Source organism: Opisthocomus hoazin, chromosome Z (assembly GCF_030867145.1).
Source record: "Opisthocomus hoazin isolate bOpiHoa1 chromosome Z, bOpiHoa1.hap1, whole genome shotgun sequence".
NCBI classification, from domain to species: domain Eukaryota; kingdom Metazoa; phylum Chordata; class Aves; order Opisthocomiformes; family Opisthocomidae; genus Opisthocomus; species Opisthocomus hoazin.
The window spans coordinates 75,509,800-75,524,173 of record NC_134454.1 but is presented as its reverse complement, the minus strand read 5'-3'; the positions used below and the strand labels follow the sequence as shown (position 1 = coordinate 75,524,173).

General features: G+C 40.9%; 2 protein-coding genes across 4 annotated transcripts in view; one reads left to right on the top strand and one right to left on the bottom strand.

Moving 5' to 3' along the window:
- OSMR (oncostatin M receptor) overlaps positions 1–7,364 on the top strand; it is a 31,406-nt gene extending 24,042 nt beyond the window's left edge. The window contains exons 15-18 of the mRNA XM_075411720.1: positions 1,679–1,843; positions 3,392–3,470; positions 3,746–3,818; positions 4,823–7,364. Of these exons, the coding sequence (XP_075267835.1) occupies positions 1,679–1,843; positions 3,392–3,470; positions 3,746–3,818; positions 4,823–5,278 (773 nt within the window). The 3' untranslated portion in view covers positions 5,279–7,364. The remainder of the gene's footprint in view (positions 1–1,678; positions 1,844–3,391; positions 3,471–3,745; positions 3,819–4,822) is intronic.
- Positions 7,365–7,644: 280 nt separating this feature from the next.
- The window catches only part of RICTOR (RPTOR independent companion of MTOR complex 2), a 95,384-nt gene continuing 88,654 nt past the window's right edge, over positions 7,645–14,374 (bottom strand). For all 3 annotated transcript variants that reach the window (XM_075410545.1, XM_075410544.1, XM_075410546.1), the window contains 3 exons: positions 13,598–13,721; positions 12,550–12,688; positions 7,645–12,396 (listed from right to left, as the gene is read on the bottom strand). In XM_075410545.1, coding sequence (XP_075266660.1) covers positions 12,322–12,396; positions 12,550–12,688; positions 13,598–13,721 — 338 coding nt within the window. In that variant the 3' untranslated portion in view covers positions 7,645–12,321. The remainder of the gene's footprint in view (positions 12,397–12,549; positions 12,689–13,597; positions 13,722–14,374) is intronic.

Here is a 14,374-nt window from a genome sequence, read left to right as displayed (position 1 = left end):
GTCTGCTGCTGATATTGCAGCCTCTTAAAAAGTTCACATTAGGCAGGCAAATTGGCTCATTAGGCAATATATAGATTTCAACACCTGCTGCTTTTGATTCCTCTCTAATGCTTGAGGTGCTAATGGCTGGAAGTGGCTCCTGGCTTTACACAGATCTATGGCCCCTGTCCTGTTGTCCATATCTCCTTTTAACTCCACTGTGAGTTTCACAAAAGGCTTTTGTAGTACTGTAGAAGGAGTCAAGTTTCTGTCTCTTGTGATCTGGATTCTGGATGAATTTTGAAAACATCTGTTTGTGGTCTACTTGGATGAGAGTCATAGGAAGCGTGTCAGTTTTACTAGGATTTGGGGTGTTTTAGAAACGGATGGGATATGATTTATTTCCTTCAGAGTTGAAGGACTGTGTAAATTGTGCATTTAAATTCTTTTATAGTGAAAGTATTTGTAGCTGTGCTCTACAGTGCAGTTCCTTCAGAAGAAATGAGCTGTGGGGTGGCACAAAGCCACATCTAAATTTTTGTATCTGATTGTCCTGCTCTACACTCAAAACTACTCCCAAAGACTTTGTTTCATTATAATTTTCAGATGTTTCCAACATGTTCAAGGATATTTTTTTTTCCCTTGCCTCTTCTTCCAGTTGGGTCATGTCCTGTATCAGATCTTTCTGCTGATTAGACTAGTACTAGGCTGAAAGCTTAGTTTGAACTGAAGTAGGCTTACGTTGGAGTTCGTATCAGAACTAAACTAACCATAAAACACCACAATTCTGCAAGTAATCCCAGTTAGACATTAAAATATTTAAATTAAAGATTTCCTGCTTCTCAGTTTGTCTCAGCTAGCAGACAAGGGATGTGACTGAGAACAGGAGGAATAAGATAACCCTTTTGTCCCCGGGGACTTGCAGAATAGAGAGGCAAAAGAGTTTTTCACAGGCAGAGATTTCTTGTTTTCGATTATCTTCAAAGAACTTGACCTAAGCTTAAGGGCTACAGGATTCTGGTGAAAAAGGAAATGGGAAAACCCAAATCACTCTGTTAAAAAGCTCTAGTAAAAGGAAATTAAGATAAACAGTTGCAGCTTTTGACAGCAAGTTATTAGGTGATCTGCCAGAGGGTGGATAATGCGGTGGACAATCCAGTCAGATGCGATGTGAGTTCAGCCCAGTGGCAATGATTCAGGATGCGTCATCCTTCTCAGAAGAAAATGTGCAAATTACTAAGAAGGCGGGTTGCAAATGTGCTGTTTTTTCAGTGGTCTAGCGGTCTCAGTTAAAATGATTTGTAACGTTTTGAGGAGACGTTATTGCAAGCTCTCAATACTTAAAGGAAATACAAGAAAAGTAAATATAAGAAAGATGGAGAGAGAGTTTTTACCAGGGCCTGGAGTGATAGGACAGGGGGTAACAGTTTTAAACTAAGAGAGGGTAGATTCAGATTAGATATAAGAAAGAAATTCTTTACGATGAGGGCAGTGAGGCACTGGCACGGGTTTCCTAGAGAAGCTGTGGCTGCCCTGTCCCTGGCCAGGTCGGATGGGGCTTTGAGCAACGTGGTGTGGTGGCAGGTGTCCCTGCCCATGGCAGGGGGGTTGGAACGACATGATCTTTAAGGTCCCTTCTAACCCAAACCATTCTGTGATTATGTGATTCTGTGATTTTATCTTACCTGTTTTGTTTCAGATGATTCAGTGCTGTGTAAATACACAATCGAAAACCCAGAAGAAAAAAGATACACCGTGAAACACCTGTTGTCAAACACAAAGTACAAACTAGTGGTTAAAGCATATACAGGTGGAGGAGAGACTCCCATTGTTAACTTTATATACATAGATACACCGTTGAACTGTGAGTATTGGCTGTGGAGAATTTGTCTTCTAGCAGAAAGATGGGATGATTTAAAAGGTTAGAATAATCTTCCATTCTCAAGGGAAAACATTTAATTCAATGTAAGATGCACTTGAGAAGGGATCCAACTGAGAAACAAAATGTGCATACCAACACGGCATTTCGATACTTTTAAGTCGCTATGTTTTTTTATTTTAGTATGAAACTAATTTTACGTCCTTATTCAAGTCTTACATCTTTCTGGGAAATAGCTTAATATATGCACATTAGCATGACTAGTGAGTCCTGCTTGCTAGAATGCGTTGAAGAATTGCATTTGGATTTAACCAGTTTTCTAGTATGGGGAAAAGAACTACAGACCTGTGTGCAAACGGTTAATTTATGTACGGACTCTTGAAATACTAGTGTTAATTCTTATTCTCATCAGTCTTTAAATCCATTGCCTCCTTCATGACTCAGTGAGAAAGGGTTGCTGGCTTGACCATTGCACTGTGCTAACTGGGCAGATTTGATCATCGAAGCAGAGCGGGAATTCACTTGCCTGTAGTTGTGTTCCCTGGAAAATACCACTCGGCAGTTGTGGTTGTGAAACTTACGATCCGAATTGGAGATGCCTGGTTTTGAAAATTCTGTTGTTACTGGAGGTGAATGGGAAGGTGTAGGAAAGGGTGAAGCATTGGCTCATACAAGGAGACTTTGTGCTAACTAGCAGAAGAGTTCCTAAACCCTCATGGTATCCTCACAGAGGCACTCCTGCCTCTTGCGCCCATGTTCCAGCTCCCATTAGCCAGCCTTGTCTTGTTCAGGCACAGACATTTGTACAGCCATGCAGGGAATCACAATGAGGGCTTAATTAATCCAGGAAAGATAAAAGGAGAGTGTAACATGTGTCAGTTCCCTGCTGCAGTGTGTGGTAGGGACACACAAACCTGCTGGCACAGGGCAAGAGGGCCCTGGCCAGGGCAGAGGGAGAGCGAGCGCTGACGAGTGCTTCCCCTCAGCCTGCTTGTTGTATCCTCAACGGCTTGTGAAAAATGTAGCCCAAGGCTGTGTCTTCCAACTAGGAGGAGACACTGAGATTCTTGTGTCAGCATAAAGCCTAGGAGAGCAACACCACTTGTGTAGTGTCTGTCTTGCTATAGTCCATCCATACTGGAGGTACAAGTGTTCTGTCAACGCCTCATGGTAAAAATCTGTCGTCTTTGGGGATGTGAGAGAAAACCTAAAACAAATAGTTAAGTGAGATTATCAGTCTTAACTTTTGGAAATTTACCGTTACATTTAAGATGCCGATATGAGAGCATATTAAAAGCAATCTAGTAATAATTCAGTTTTGGTAAAAGAAATCGAGGTCCAAAGACTTACAGCTGTATCCCAGAACCTCCGGCCAAACTATCATGCAACCACGGACCACACAGTGTTACGGCTGAGTTAGTGGCAGGTATCCCACATGGGCTTGATGTTATTCTTGTCCCAGAAACTCAGGCTATATTGACTTTAACTGGTGAGAGGTCAAAATCAAATTTTTAAAGTATTTTTCTTTCACAGCAAACATGCTGTACCTTCTAGTCCTGCTAGTGATAGTTCCATCACTAATAGCAGCTATATGCCGCTGGAAGATGAAGTGGTAAGTAATAATGCATTTTTCTGTTGTAGACAGAGAACGAAACTAGCGTAATCCACAAACCACAGCTGCATCTTGTTGCTTGCAGCCTGCTGTAAGGCCTCATTCATTTTTTCCTTTGGCTGTCCAGCTGTGTGGATGTTTTATTTGGCTTGCGGCGTTTCTGAGACACATCATCTGCTGCTGTTTCTGTACACATCTACGTGTGGCTTCTGCTGGTAGAATCTGCTTTGATGAGAGGACAAAAAATGTCATTTGTTTTGCTCTCTTATTTCCAGGGTGAAGGAATGCTGCTGTCCTGTAATACCTAGTCCTAACAAGAGCAAAGTGCTGTCATTCAAAGAGTTTAAGGTAAGATCACTGAAATCTAGTACTTTTCATTTTTCCATTCTTTGGTTAGTAAAGTTTCAGAAAAATATTTTTCTTGTGTTGACGACATTTAAAAGTAAGTGACACTCATTATACAGAAATTAACATAGTATCATCATTTAGTGGAAAAGTTCTCCTTTTGATATTCATGTGACTCTGCAGTGATCCGTTAATATTCTGCAGTGTTGCTGCAAGAAGTGAAAGCATAATAATAATAATAATAATAATGAAATCTTTCAGTACAGTGGGCGATTCATGAGGTATTGCCGCTCAAAACCCAGCGCTATGAATGCAGCAGACCAGAGGATACCGCACTTTGCTGCAGCCTGTGAACTGTGTCCACCCGCTGCCCCTGCCCCACCGGTCCCTCTGCTGCGGGGCACAGCAGGGTCACGCACCTGGGAGGATGGCAGGGGGTTCTGCCAGGCGCCGCTGGGTCTGGTGGGGAGGAAGGGGTTGGCAAAAGGCCCCCAACACCTTCCGCAGGCCCTTCGAACCGGGAGCTGCTGCTCCCAGGCCGCGCACGACTAGGAGCGTGTCTGCGCCTTGGCACACGTGGGGCTGCTGCCCGTGGCTTTGCTGCTGGTGTTCGCTGAGCACTAGCACGCGAGGGACGAGTGTGTACAACCTGGCAGCCCGCGCTGCTGCCTTCCACTTGCGGTGCAGACTGAAAACTGGATGCGTCAGAAACCTGGCAAAGTCTCTGAAGTAGAGGGACGTGGTTCCTTCTTCAAGTGTAGTCATATTGAACTTACTTTAAAAAGAAGCCTCTGAATAAACACTGATAAATTCCACATAAAATACAGCTTCCATTGAACATCCTGTACATGTGTTTTTTCCTTCAAATTGCATTCATTTATTTGAAAAATCCAAGATAAAAAGGATCATAAGACAATATTAGAAGTGCTTGAAGTAATCACTCCCTTTCCTTTACTCTGGGCCTCTTTCACCGAGTAATTTTTTTTTGTTTCGTGATTCTTTTGTAGATCGGTTCTGGGAAAGTACTGAAAGTAAGTGACTGCATTCCTGACATGCTAGCAGTGGACAGTCAGGCCGAAGCCCAGAAATTACACCCATGGAGCCGGTTGTCTTTGACGCCAACAGAAGATAAGATTGATGGTCACAATTCTTCCTGGCTTTACCCTAGTGAAAATGAAGAGAGAGACTTTACACCCACACCCACACCTACACCTGAGACTCATACATGGTTTGAAAATTTTGCTTATTCTTCTCATCTTGCAGTTGAATCTGATCCCTATCAAATACTGGAGACACCAGAAGCAAACAATCCAGAGCTGTCAGTAGTGCTGTACCAGCCACACTACTACTTTGATATCTTAAATGAAGATGCTGCCTCAACACCCAGAGGAACAGCTGGCAGAAAGGCCAGTCTGAGATACGTTTCGCAGACAGCTGTGCACTGCCTAGGGAGGAGGCTTTGATGGCTCCCCTCCATTGAGTCCATCCAGTGTTTGGTTACACAATATAAATACGAATTTCTAAAAAAACCCACACCTTCCCCTGTTGATGAAGGCTTTCACAAGCCCAACTGCCCAACTTGTGTAAGGCGGCAAAGCTCTTGCCTCAGGATGAGTTTGAAAACACCGACTTGTGCACAGGAATGATGCGTGCTATGTTTTTGTGGCCTTAGATTAAGATTTACGGGCTGTTTTGTGGCCTGTGTTATGATGGTTAGATCACAGCAGTTTCTTATAGCCTGATGCAAAGAACTACTAAACATTTTGCAGAGATTAAAAATTTATTCAGGAAGTAGAGGAGCAATTTAAAGGAGCAGGTGGGTTGTTCTGCTCAAGGAAATGTGTTTCCCTTGCCATATTCTGTGTGCGCTTGCCGCGTGCTGTGGCCACCTGTAGCCAGCGTGCGTTGCACAGCTGTGCGTGGAGCACTGCCCTGCTTCAGGGCCTGCTGCAGCCCAGCAATGTCCTGGAGGGGGGCTGTGTTTTGTCTCGCTCAGATGTCGTAAGGAATTGACGCGGAAGGGTGACCTGCATTGCGTGGCGCGTTACTGAAAGATCATATGGAACTCTGACCTCTCTAGGAGTGGTACCCTGTGCACCAAAACCCAGTGATTGTCCTGCTTTTACTTCACCTGTCTTCTAGCTGACCTCAGTGGGTGAAAAAGCACAGACAACAGGTTTTTATAATACAGGCCTCTGTTAGTGGGCTGCCGCTCCCATTTCTGGTAACGGGCTCCTCATGCTTCTGCCTTCTCTGCCTGGAAGAATGACCCTTTAAAATCCTGAACAAAATCCTCTTAACTAAATGAAGAAATGGGGGAGTTAAGTGGAAATGAACGTTTTTTCCAGCAGGAGAGCTGTTCGCAGAGGTGTTACCATGGCACTGTGTCTCCGCTTGTGGACATGAACTTCTTTTGTCATTAACCCCTACACTGAGGTAGGAAGCCACAACCAGCCAGGCTGTGCCCACGTACAGGTTGCGCATGGATTTCCTTGAGAAGTAGACAAAAAAAGTGCAGAATGGTCCTTCCTTTGGGCCTTCGGGCAGTGGGGTAAGGGAACACGGCTGGTCACGTTCAGCTTGGCTGCAGCTTGACAGAGAGTAGGGAAGAGAGGAGGCTGGCGCTGTTCAATGGAGGCATCGCAGAGGAACTTGTCCTCCCTTGGTGCTGCTCTCCCATGAGTTACAGCGAATCGGAAAGTTTGACACTACAGTATCTTCACTACTTGGAACATTTCCTTCGTCAAAGTGTTTCATCACATTGTATGCGCTTGCGTAGTTTTAAAGAGTTACTGCTGGAAAAAAGGCCAATGAACAGAAGGGAGCTGTTTCGCCAGTACCGAAATAAAACTTCAAAAAAAGGCCTATTCCTTTAATTTAAAAAGGTTTGAAAGATATCCTGAACCAAGAGTTGCACGTCTAAGGAATTCTGATACAGAAGTCAGACTATCCCATAAAATGTTCTAAATTTAAAAACACCACAGTTCCTCGTGCAGGGGGGATGCCTGTAACAAGGTGCGAATTCCTGCTTGTGAAGAAGCCACTCTCAGTGGGCTGGGCTGCAGTAATCCAGCGCCGGGAGCGGGCGGAGGGGCGATGGGGCCAGCGGTGCCTTCATGACGGCGGGGTGAGACGCATGGGAGCTCCCAGCTCCGCTCTGGCAGAGGCAGCTCCCTCCGTCCTTCCTGGGGAGATCCTGCACCGACGAAATTTCATTATGTGGAGGCAAGGAAATGCTTTACCAGCCAGCAGACTGCCTGGCAAGGTGGCGAGAAGCCAGCCCCCCCTCCACCTGCAGACCCTTCTGCCCCCTGGCCCTGGTGCGACCACCCGTGTTGAACAGCGCAGCACACAGGCGGAGGAGCCCAGGAGGGCAGTGCCTTGGTGCCACTCCACAGGTACCGCCCGGGCATGAGAGCTGAAGATGAGAAAAGTATTTTTGCACATGTATAATTTTTTTTTTTTTTTTAAAGACAGTTGTCTTGCATTAATGGTTGAACGAGTTCAAAACTGTGTTCTGTCATTTTTTTTTTGTTTACAGTTCAAATTGCACAGCTGTTGCTGAAATGCTAATATTTAAACCATCACATAATGGAAAATTAGCCTTAGTATGCTAAATTTTTAAAATAAAAATAGTGTACAACCTATTAAAGAGTCCCCTTCTATTTTTATAAGACATCTTGCAAAGCAGTAATGTAAAATTTATTTCTGGCAAATGTTTATTTGGAAAGCTTCAGGTTGTTCTAGTTAATTAGTAACTTACAAATATAAATAAAATTCCAACCCATTTCTAGTGCTGAGAGGTACATACGAGACCAGAACAACTGTAAGAAGTTTAAGTACATTTTATTAACAATGCATCCCTTTGATAAGATTACGCTTCAGGAGGCTTTTAATGCCCGATGACATGAACTGTACACGCTATACAAAAAAACCCCAAAAACCAACGAAAAAAAAAACACCAAAAAAAAATCAAGGTGGGCAATACCATTTTGGGACAAGCCTCTGTTTAAATTATACACAGCTCAATGCAATATTCTTACGGAAAATATATAAATACTTTTTCTTTCTATGTTACAGGTATACAATATAAATCAGATTTCAATGTCTGTTCAGTGACCTACAAACACTAGAACCTCCAAATATGTAGCAGCGTATTACTAAATAAAAAAAGACCACATGGGACAGGGAGAAGTCTTGAGATTTTCCTTGATCCCTTCCCTCCTCAGAATGATTAATTTAGATAATCTCTTGTAATGCAGTTTTAGGGATGCTGACAGCCCAGCATTGCAACAATTTTTCAATTAAACCTACAAAATCTCTGCCTTTTCCCCCTTAGACATTGCATCTTGTGCTAAAACACCCTATTCAGTGGCAAAATGGCGTGTTACACTTTTTGGCATAAATTACACTCCTCAAATAAAATAGTGTATTTTACAAAGCAAGTCAAGCAAAATGTGCAATTTCTGCATGCTGTGGCATTGCTGTCCATCTATGTTATAAAAATAGTCCAAAGAAAATCCCCATTCTTTAATGAACTTACAAATCAGCTGAAAAAAAAACTACCCAGGGAATCAGGAGTTAAAGCAAAACCAAGGAGATGGGGGGGGGGGGGGGGGGCTTCCAGCAAAACAGAAAACACAGTTTCTTGCATGTTCCAAAAGGTCTTCTACAGCTCTCAGATTTTATGCTCACCTAGTATGCCTTTAATAAGCACATGATAATAAAAGTACAATTTAAAAATTAAGTTACAGGACTTGCTTTCAACTGGCTACAGTGAAGCTCTGAGCAACAGCACCTGTGTGCAGCCCTGCCAGGAGGTGAGCAGGAACATTGGGGCTGCTCCGAAGCCTGTCAAGAATTCTTCGGCTGCGATTGCTCAGCTTGAGCTCATGGTCACACCAGCTGCCTGCAGTCCAAACAGCCAAATACCAAGACCAGGACACAGACTAAAGAGGAAGCAGCAGCAACTCTTCCATCTCTCACTAGGCTTCGGTTACTGTCTGTTTCCCCAGTAGCCACCTTTCTCTTCAGGTGCCTAGTACAGGTGCTAAAGGGTTTTTGTCTCTCACTGCAAATTACAGCTCTCAACTACCAAATACTTCAGCACTTCATTATGTTGGGAAAAAACAACAACAGAACCCAATGAGAGCACATTTAGGATACATGTAACTTTGGGTACGTATAATACAAAGTCAAGCAAGAACTGTCAGATGAGGAAAAGCAACTGTTCCAAGCACAACATGCCGAGGGCCTAACAAACAAGCCAGGCCCCCCCAAGCCTGGTCGCCTCCAGCCCCAAACGGTGTCCACCACAGCTGGGAGCACTCGGCATCTCTGTATTTCAGACCGCTGGAAGGTCTCTCTCTCTGAAAGGACGCTCACAGCATCCAGCTCTGTCCTCCTCCCCACTCAGCAGAGAGCAGCAGGCCCTCGGGGAAGCAACTGGGAACGCTTTAGTCTACTCAGCTCTGCCCTTTGGCACAGGCGATCCCTTTCCACTGACGACTGTCGAAGGAGACCAAGAAAATCAGCCAGCTAACACAGCGGACTAAAAGCGCGTGGCTCCTCAGACAGCCTCTCCCTCCCACAAAGGCAGCTGCCTCAGAGCTGAGTATTTTGTGCCAGCGCGTTCAATCATTCGGGAGCTTTCTTTGCCACAGCAACCAAACTGTATTCATATATAGTGTAAGTGAACGCTACAGGCTTTATCATTTATTTGACAGTATCACCAAATAAGTATTTGGAAAAAACACAAAGATATTGGAAGGACGGGAAAAATACCAAGCAGGTGGCCTGTCAGCTTCCCTTGCAAACCTTTCTAGGAGAAGTGGAAGGATTCTTTATTAGGGTTAATATAATCACAATTCTTATTTACTGCTGTTTTCTTTTGAAGTTTTATCATGAAGCAAATAAAACCCCAAAATAAGAACTTTGAAAGGGATATTTTAAAAAAGACATCTACAGAATTAGTAATTCACAGTTTGTCACTAGGCCAATATCAAATTCCTTCAACAACAGTATCCCTTCATTTGCCAATTAAAACATTAATGTTAGCTTAATGTAAATAATTAATTCTAGAAATGTTGTATGTTATATACAGTACACACTTTACATCCGTGATGCATACTTGTTGAAATCTACTGACTCATACACTTTCAGCAAAAAATCACGTGTTATAACTGAAATTTGCAGCCACGATTTGTTCGTCAAGTTTTTGTTGTCATGGATCCCCACACAAGCAAGTCCTTCAGAACACATAAGCGTTTCAGCATGGATTCTTCCAAAAGTATACTGACATCACTTTTTGCTTACCTATTATAATCAGAGGCCTTCCTATGGCGCTTTCTACATTAAGTGCTATGGGTTAAACTGGTAACAAAAGAACAAAGGTGTTTTTTTAAATACAGGTGATGAAACTTGTTTATTTTGCTTTAACTGCAGAAAAATAACATGGAGTTGTTTGACGTAACCCCATCTAGTTATCAAAACAAATCTCTCATACTCTAGCCTAACTGAGGTAGTGTCTGAAACTACTGTATAGCATATGCTAGCCCCATTTTTGGGAAGACTACATAATTTCCTTTGGAGTTTATACCACTATTTGGTCTACTGTGATTGACATTTTGGTTTTACAGAAGCATTTATTTCTTATGACTGGAGAAGTTCAATAGTTACTGGTGTGGTATGTTTTCAGAGCATTTCAAACATGCCTTGACACATAGGTATATTATTTGTGTCACCGACCACAGAAGAGTTAAATTGTTTTTTTTGCTCCTTCTTTCAGTGGGAACTCATGAAAAGGTATTCTTAGGAACTAAATTTGACTACGAGCAGCAGCTCACAATCTGGTTTACCAGAACCTGATGGCATGCAGTGCACATAAGAACTCTGTGAAGTGATAGCTGCAAAGCAGTGCTTATGTGGCAAGATGAAATTTCTGATACGAGCAAATTAATTCTACATTTCATTAGGAATCATGTTTTACTGTTCACAGGACTACTTACTGAAATCTCCAGTAGTATAGCTAGTAAGAACAGAGTTATGAGCATCAGGATAAATTTCACTTATCTTCACCTAAGCATTATGTGACAATTATAAAAAATGGTAAAAGTGAATGGATAAAAATACGTTCTACTTAGTACAGTCCAGCTGAATTATTCACCTATATCAAAATCAAAGGGTAATCCCTTCTATTACAGGCATTCTAACAAAGGTGGCCATGCTATTGTATATACACATTTGCATATATTTATATTACCTTCGTATAAAGGCTTCTGAATCTTTAGATCCATGATAAAAGTGACGGGGATTTTTTCTTTCCTTTTTTAAGCCTGCACTCCTTAATTTAAAAACCTCACTAGTAACACGATAGAGGCAACTATTTCGGTCATTAACAGCCACTGTATCATTTAAGTTTTGCAACAACTCTTAAATACCAATATAAACTTACATGTACTGCTGCTTCAAATTGTGATACTTAAGGCTTTTCACTACAATTATTACTATCTGATGCTTGATCACTCATCCACTGAGAATTCAAATAAACTTTTGTTTTTATAAAAGGTTGTTCCCATGGAACTTTAAAAACACTCATGTCTTCTCCCAAAAGCAGCAAAGATTAAACGTCTTCAAGTTTAGTTTATACAATACTCATTTATCTGATGCAAATCATGCTTTTTAAAAGGATTTTAGCTAAGACCAACATTCGTACTATATGAGCATGAGTGTAGAAACTGCAAACACATGCATATCATTCAGGGAAAACAATCTGATTTCAGCACTTTAAGTTTAAATGATTTGTTATTTTTAAAATCAAACTGTAGTGAAAATCCTTAACTGGTTCAGATAAGATACATCTACATAAATGTAATGAAACTGGAGAGACTGCTAATAAGATGACTTACAGCTATAGCAATATTAAAATAACTTAAAGGAAACCTCAGATTCACATAGGCTTTTCTTTCTGTCTGAAGTTACAAACCCCCAAGTAGTGTTATAAACAGTACAAAAACCAGCGCAGAAGGGCTAACATGTATCCCCTGGTGTGCATGATCACAGCACGGCTCCCCACTGCTGGCAACGGAATGCACCCTCATCTCTCTGATTCCTGGTATCCCGGGGTTAAAATGAAAGGCATCATTCTGCTTCTCTGGAACAGAATCGGAAGTCCATCAAAAAAAGACGTCTCTGCATGTTGTCCTTTTTTTTTTAATATATGATAGAAAATGAAATGAAAACTTGTGGAAGTGTTCAGTGCTCGGCTCTTGCATATACTGGTAATTACTATTATTAAAACTATGGTAATGTTTAATAACTCCCCAAAGGGCTCAAAAGACCGGGGCAGTAATTGGTTGAGGAAGAAAGAGTTTTCAGTTCAGTATTCAGGTACCAATAGTTTCTGGAACGGTCTAGAAGGTGATGCTCCAAGGATTTTATCCAGTCAGTCAGAGGTTGACTAAGGATTTCAGAAAGTCTACATGCAATGCACTGTGCGAGACAGAGGTCAGGATTCAGCTGATGTATCAATTACTGGCTGTTTTGTCGGTGTTGCTAAAATAGCCTCTGCTTCTTCATGCATCTAAAAGACAGACGTTGTTATAGATTTTACTAGAGAGACATCATAAAATAGTTTTCTTTAAGACACACCTGAAAGTATCTTTTGTTCAGAACATCAAACCTGCACCCAGCTGGAACATTTTGGTGCATTCACTGCATCTGAACGTTCACTTACTTGTAAGAACTGTACATCTTGAAATAGCTCCTGAATGAACCTTCGAGATGGAAGTCGAAATGTACAATGTGCTAACAAGTAGGACACCTCAGAGTAAAGGCATATGTCATCAAATGCTTGGGGATACTTCTCCTTAATTCTTAAAAACAGAAAGAAACAAAATTTTCTAAGTCTTGAACAGATTTACATCATAGTTTAAAAAAGCGTTCAATTAGATTTTGACTATCATGTTTAAGAAAGCAGAACACGTCAGTAACAGGCATTATAAATTCTGGATCTGACGGAGCAAGAAAAGTCAAAAGAGACAGCATTATTTTGTACCAAACTGGAAGAAATCTACATTAATAAGATGAAACAGAATATATAATTTGGAAGTTATACAGAACTACTGAGATCACCTAGTCTTAACATAATAGATGTAGAAAGAGAACCATGTATCACAGAATTGGCATCTACACGTACAGCAGTAATAAAAAACAGGGGAAAGCTAACTTAATTACCCGTAAGCATTTCTAAAATTAAAATGAGCATTTCTGCATTTTCTTTTAGCAGTTGTATGTCAGTTTCCAATGTCACAAGCCCAGAAACCTACAGGTTTTATTATAAGATTTGGTCCCTGGATTTATACTCCTAAGTTTTCACACAATTTTTTCTATTAATTAATTCCAGTAGTTGCTCAAGGTAGATTTGTGTTTCTCAAGTAATTACTTTCAGTTTGTTATTCTGCTTATCTGATATATATTATTTGGCACAAGTAACAAAAAAGAAAGAGATGCATATTATACTGGCTATGCAATGAAATATCACTACAGTTGAATTACTGATTTTAAAAAGACTGAGGAAGAGTAAGAAATTAAAGACAGAGAAAAACCATTGAAAGGAAAATCCTTTGCTTAGCTTTTATGTTATATTCAACCTTTCCCAGTAACTCATATCTGCCTGACAATTTTTTGAGAAGTCAGAAATAAGGCTAATCGCTATTCCAGAGATCTTAAAGGAATACATACAACTAAATGTTGCTAAAATATCTGAAATGTATTCAACTTACGTCAGGAGTCCAGTTTCATGGCCCTTAGTTCCTACTGAACTACTCAAATTGATTACTAAACGTAAGACTTCTTTCCGCAGAAGTATTCTGCACACTGGTGTATCATCTGGGATTGATTTTACTCCTGGAAAAACAAATTAAATAGTATGGAGTTTAAACAGAATAGTCTTTGATTGTGCTAATCTTATGCCACCTAAGTCTGCTTTAAGATTCCATAAACACATACACAGATGTATTTATGTATGTGTTCTGAACTACCAAAATCTATTTCCACTGAAATTAAAACTTAAAAATAATACTATTTTCAGGAATTTTAATATAGAAATATTTTAAAAAGGCAAGCTACCATTTCATAAATGGAAAAATCTGTATGATTCAATTACAGTGCTGTCTCTACCAATAAATAATGTTGCAAACTGGGCAAGTGATTACTTGCTGTTTCTATCAGATGCTGAAGAAGTTAGCAACCAGCTACTTCACAAGAAATTATAAGTCAAAATGTAAAACACAAGCCCCCAAGAAAGAAATGTCTTTCTCTTTACAGAAATTCCATCATTTTTTTCAAATAATATTTTTTTTTACCTAACACCAGTGTGGAAAAAAGGCAATTAATTTGCTTGTAATGTTGGATACAGAGCTGTTTAATAACCTGCAGAAATGCTGTACAGCAAAAGTAGAAGAGTTTAAAAGTATGTTCTCCCATCTGCTATAACCACAATGCAATTACCTTCCTGGACAATGATTAAATAATCCAAAGGACTTCTTTTTGCTTGACGT